At 45.8% G+C, this 5693-nt stretch overlaps 1 protein-coding gene across 4 annotated transcripts in view; it reads left to right on the top strand.

Moving 5' to 3' along the window:
* CHCHD6 (coiled-coil-helix-coiled-coil-helix domain containing 6) overlaps positions 1-5693 on the top strand; it is a 172035-nt gene that overhangs the window by 121267 nt on the left and 45075 nt on the right. For all 4 annotated transcript variants that reach the window (XM_019504931.1, XM_019504932.1, XM_019504930.1 and 1 more), the window contains one exon: positions 1149-1284. In XM_019504931.1, coding sequence (XP_019360476.1) covers positions 1149-1284 — 136 coding nt within the window. The remainder of the gene's footprint in view (positions 1-1148; positions 1285-5693) is intronic.

The raw sequence follows: 5693 nt of genomic DNA, 5'->3' as shown, positions 1-5693 counted from the left end.
CAAAAAAAAAAAAAAAAAAAAAAACCAAAAAAACCCCAAAGAAACCAAACATTTGTGTAGTCTGAATTCTCCCCCTGTCCTCCAGAGCTTTCAGAGATCCTGGCTATGATCAAAAACTTCCAAGAATGCCCAGTTTTTAGCGTGTTTTGCCCAGTTGAAGACAGCACTCAAAGCATGGCTCAACTATGCAGAGATGTGCTGTCTCCCTGCCTTATGTGGAGAAAGTCATAATGCTGCATTGGTGACACTGGTTTTGTTGCTGTGGAAACAAATATGATGTCATCACATGTGGTACAGCTTGTCTGTAGCATCAAAGCACCCTGGGAAGAAGAGAGGTGCTCCGATTTGAGCATCAGACCTGTGTAGCAATGCAGGGAATTGTAGGGAAGGGGAATGGCTTTGTGCTGTGAAAGGTTGCATCTGAGACTGGGCTGTGAAAGGTTTGTCTCTCCTCTAAAGTGTGGCCTGGTAGCTATTGCCAGTTCCTTCCCTTGGTGTTTGCCTGACTCTAGCTAATCGCACTCTGTTTAGTATGTTAGAGCTACTGTTGCTGGTGATATTTTAGCATGGCCTTCCCTGTTGTTGGTATTCCTGCTGCTATGTTTATGGATAAATGGCTGTTGGCTAAGAGCCAAGTAAGCCTAGAAATTGTCTACTTTTCTCTCATCACTGAGAATCATGGTGCCCTTTGCAAGCGTTTAACCACTATTAACTTACTGGAGAGTAAGGTGGCCAATTCCACAGGGCAGTAGATGCTTTTCAGATTATTAAAGGTTCTTTCCTTGGGTTGTCTGAGGTTGCTGGTTCTACCTCCTGCTCTCCCAAGATTCTCAGTGCAACTTGGGCAGTCATTTAACTTCTCTGTGTCTCTTTCCCTCATATAAAGGGGATAACACTTCCTAACCTCAAAGGTGGGTTGTAAGCCTCATGTTTGCTGAATGCTTTGAACTTTTCAGCTGAAAGGCGCTGTCCATGGTATTGCCACATTCATGGTTAATGTTCCCATTCATTAACTGGCTTTGTGAAAACTTTTGTTGGGGAGGAGGGGGTCTGGGGCAGGCATTAGCACGTGTTGGGGAATTGGTAGAGTTGCTGGAACATGCAGTGATTACCCTCCACAATGTCATGTTCTTTTTGTTCCCATGTAGGCAAAGGAGCACTGAACCTGTCTGTGCTGGGCTGCAGTCGGAAATCTTGAAGTGCTACCAAGCAAACAAACATGAAGTACTCAAGTGCTCGGAGCTGGCCAAAGAGTACCAGCGCTGCGTCAGTGCAGCTCGGAAGGTAACGGTGACCCCATCACCACCACACCCGGCTGGTCTTACTGCATGGTATTTCCTTGTGGGAGGTTTTTCTCCAATTTGCTGTGGCTTCTGAAATCAGTGTGGCCCATGGGACCTCATGAGTGATTTGATGCAGAGCCCTAAGCTCTTCCTTGTGCCTCCACAGATGTTGTAGAACTGTTCCATTGGACAGCTCCACATGGTACCATATTTTGGTGCTCTGCTTTGACTGGGCACCTAAGCATCATGTCCTCCTGGGTTTCTGCTAGAATTCTCATGCATCTTTCCCCAAAGCTCTCACTTTTTCTTCTGATTCTGGAAGCTTGTAAGTGCAGCTTTTGGGTGGCAAAGGCACTTTTCCAACCATGACACTTTTTTTTGTTTTTGAATGACCCAGGTGGATATATGTTTATCCCCCAGGACAGCCTCCCAAAATTACAAAATAGGGGCTAGCCACCTACTGTTGCTGTTTAAATCACTCTTCTGTAATTGGCCAAGATGTTTCCTCTTGTGGAATTAGCAGCCCTTCTGAAAGTCATGCCATTTGGAGCTTCTATTGAATAAATTGTAGTTGCCCAGCAGCTTGCAAGGATTAGCTTGTTCTTATTGAAACAAAATCAAGAGAGCAGGGGGAAAGGGACACTGCGGACCAGCTTCCAGTGGAAATTCACACTTTGCAGTGTGAAAACAGTCTTGGAAACAGCATTGGGTATGACATAAGGTGCCCATAAGATTTCCTGAACGTGAGGGAAAGGGAAAGACGAAAGTGTGAACTCTGCTGGGTGGAATATAGTATGTTCAAGTGTCCTTCCAGGTACAGGACCAGCCTCTCTAACTGAGCAGTTCCTTGAAGGGCATCCTGGTTGTGGTGATGTGGAGTTGGGGGCAGGAATAAGGCCTTTTAGGAAACAGGAACAGAATTGATTCTCTTGGGATCTTTAATGTGACAGGGACAGGCTAGGCCTTTTGAGGAGAGAGCCTCTCTTCTTTGCATTAGCATTGTGAAGAGAAGCTGCATGCCTGATTTAAGTATAACATGAAACAAGCTGCCAGCCGGCTCCCAGAAGAAGCCCCGACAGAAGGAGATGGGAAAATTGTCAGGATACATTAGACCAAATGTTGTTGCAAGTCCTGGTGGAATTTTTTTTTCTTTCCTGTTTACAAAGAAGGTCTTTGTATGTCTGCAAATCAGCAAGGTTAAAGCTGCCAGGGAAAGGGCTTTTCTCTGATATCTTTAAAGTCCCCAGCTCCCAGAGCGCACGGTTTCTTTTTCTTTCTCGGCTTTAAAGGAAAGCAGGGCCTGTGCTGCTGTTGCACAATCCCGGCCCTCTGTTGCTGTGTGTGGAACACGGTGCATCTCTTGCCAGTCTCCGCTAGCCAATGCTTCCCTCCTTGCCTCCTGTAAATCAGGCTTGTAGCCTTTTCAGCAGAGTATATCTTTAGCAAATGCATTTACCGATACATCTTTATTGCAAGCAGTGCGGGTGGAATGTGATTACCAAAGAAGACAGATTGCATTAAACTTCAGCATATTTGCAAGCTGCAGCTCCAACCTGCCTGAGAGAGGTGCTGGGAAGCTGCCAGCCCTGAGCCCCAGCCTGACATTATTAAAGAGTAAATTGGAAGCTGAATGACTAGTAACAGCAGAGGGCAGTGAAAGATCCTATTAACTTGGAGGCTGGTTGTGTTTTTTTGGCGTATATTTGCTTTATAAACCAAATACCTGGGCTATTTTAGTTTTCCAGAGACTCATGTGAACAGTGAACCTTGCTGGAAAGTTTCCCTAGGTGTTGTGGAAATCTGTTAGAAGGAGCTGCTGACAGGGTACTGAAGCACATATTGCTCTGATTTGCTGCGGGCAACGGTAAGGTGGCAGAAAATCTTTTCTATACATATTAGGGTGTTGAGGGGAGCGAAGCTTCTGCACAGGTAACAGCTGTGAGGTTAGATGCAGACATCGGAGGGGTCAGAGAACACCCAACGAAATACAGCAGCTTCTGGGGCTCTCACCACAGGTCACCCTGCTAACAGTGATTAGGTCCACTAGTTTAGCAGGTCAGAACAGCCAGTACTTATTACCTCACTTACCGACTGTGTAACCATGCCACGAAGGAGTATCCCAACATTACCAAGGAAGAAAAGGCTGTGGGTCTGCTTTTTTCTCCATCAATATCTTGTACCAAATAGTCACCAGCCTAAAGCTCTCCTGCACATGCATTAGATTCAATTGGAGAGATGCGTGAAAGAAGGAAGGGAATCTCTTGATGATTCTTATACTGTCTAATTTTCCTATGCAGGAGGGCATTGGAGGCCCCCCTCACCCGCACCCCCCACCAGGCTGGTCCTGTCCAGGTGATCCCAGTTCACACGCATGCTAACATTTTGCTTTCTTTAGTGCTTTTCACCAGAGGCCTGGTGCAGAATATAGTGAAGTTTTAATATAATCGGTCTGCTCATCAAATGTTGTTTAACAAAGATAATTTCTGAGAATTTCCCTTGGTGGTGACCGGAAGGAGACAATGGTACAGACTCAGAATTTCTTTGCTTCTCCTGTTTACTCAGCCTGTCTTGGCTAGTGTTTGTGTGCCAAGCCTTTGCTGGGGCTGAGTGAACCCTTGGAAGATTTAAGGTAAAAATTAACTTCTGCAAGGCTGAGATGACTCCCACAGAGTACACAACACATCTGGTGTGTGTTGAGGAGCTGTGGGGAGAAGGCAACATATTCTGTGCAGGTCCAAAGTTTGGACTTGTGCTGAAGCAACTGGTTGGTGTGGAGGCATACGAGACAGCAGCAGGGGCTTCCGGACTCTGACCCTGAAGCAGCATTGACTGGGCCACAGTGACCTACAGTTTGCATTCAGCAATGTGTCCTGGGCCCTATAGTGTTCAGTATGAAGCTGGTGCAAGGAAAAGGAGTCCCCAGAGAGGCCTTTTGCTGGCAGGAAGAGGAATACTGTTCATCTCATAAATCATGTCATAAGTGAAGGGGAGAATCTCCCCTTTTAGCCAGAGTAGTCAGTAAGCCACAGAAACTCCCTGGTCTGCCAGGTCATGGAACATTTGGCTCTTCTTTCCTCCTTATTGGCCAGTAAGGAAGAAATTAATAGGCAGAGGTTGATGTGCAGAAGTGTAACAGGGAAGTCCCTCTACAGCAGCTTTACCCCAGACAACAGTCTTCACCCTTATACCTTTTTCTGGACAACTGTGGTAGTTCTGGTGTATTCTCCATTCGATGCTGTCTAAGGGTTTGTCTATACAGCAAGGCGAGTGTGCCCAAAGCTAGGGTGTGCATTAGCTACTCTCCATCCTGTGTTGGCAGATGTACTCTTGGTGTCTTTGAATTAGGGACACTTACTCCATTTGGAGTAAGTTACTTTGCAGATGGCATATATCAGGTGTCCACCAAGGATGATCTCATGAGGTCCCTTCCAGCCCTAAACTTCTGTGAAGTAATGTATGCTGTAAATGTGCACCCTTGTTCATTCCCCACCAGTCTTTCTCCTGTAGACAGCCCCCTCATGCCAAGTTTAGAGTCTGAGCACAGCACAGACTCCAATAAGCCCTGGCACACCTCTGTCATGGGAGCAGTTGCATCCTGAGCCTGCTGGGACTTACTTGCAGGTAAGTAAGTACAAGCAAACCACTCTCCATTAGTCACCATGATGTCTCCTGTTTAATTTGGGGGCATCTGTCTTTTTTGCAGGGGTCTGTTTTCATATCTCTGCAGATGTTCAGGCAGAGCATGAAATCACTGCTTTTTAGACCTCAATAAAAGCTGGGATAATGGTCCAGCTGTGGGAGGGGCAGCTCCCATTGTGTCTCTCCAAATTGTCTGTAGTTTATTGACTGCAAGTTTCCCCAGAAGCTACTGCAGCTTGTAGACAATTAGAATTGAAAGTCGATGTTGCTATTTCCCCTAACATTTTCTCTCGTACCAACAGGGGGGCAGTGGAAATCTGGTTAATTTGTTTCTTGGAGCCCAGGTAGAGAGATACGTGCCTTTGTGAGCAAACAGCAAAAAACCTTTATATTTTTATCAAGTCTCTGGGCACCATCCTGACTTAGACCTCCTTTCTCCCTCCCCTCTTCCCACTTTTCAAGCTTTCTGGTCTATTTTATTGCTTCTGTGCTTCCCTTTTCGATGAAGTTCTCGTTGAATACTTCCCCCTCCCCTGCTTCCCAGAAGGAGATGTATCTGAATATCACCTGCAGTTTCAGTTGGTTAATTAGATGATTTTCTACCCAATTTGTTATATAAGCTACATTTTATATGATGAAATCTCTCATCAGCCACCATATGAAAAAGGCATGACCCCTGGTGATGGCATAATAACAGCCAAGAGTGAGCCTCTGGCTCTTAGGCTTATTGAATTGCACCCTTTTCCCTCCTTCCAGTGTTCACAGAAGACT

This window comes from Gavialis gangeticus, unplaced genomic scaffold (genome assembly GCF_001723915.1).
Source record: "Gavialis gangeticus isolate Ggan-Ray unplaced genomic scaffold, GavGan_comp1, whole genome shotgun sequence".
In the NCBI taxonomy this organism is placed as follows: domain Eukaryota; kingdom Metazoa; phylum Chordata; order Crocodylia; family Gavialidae; genus Gavialis; species Gavialis gangeticus.
This window is presented reverse-complemented; position numbering and strand designations above follow the sequence as displayed.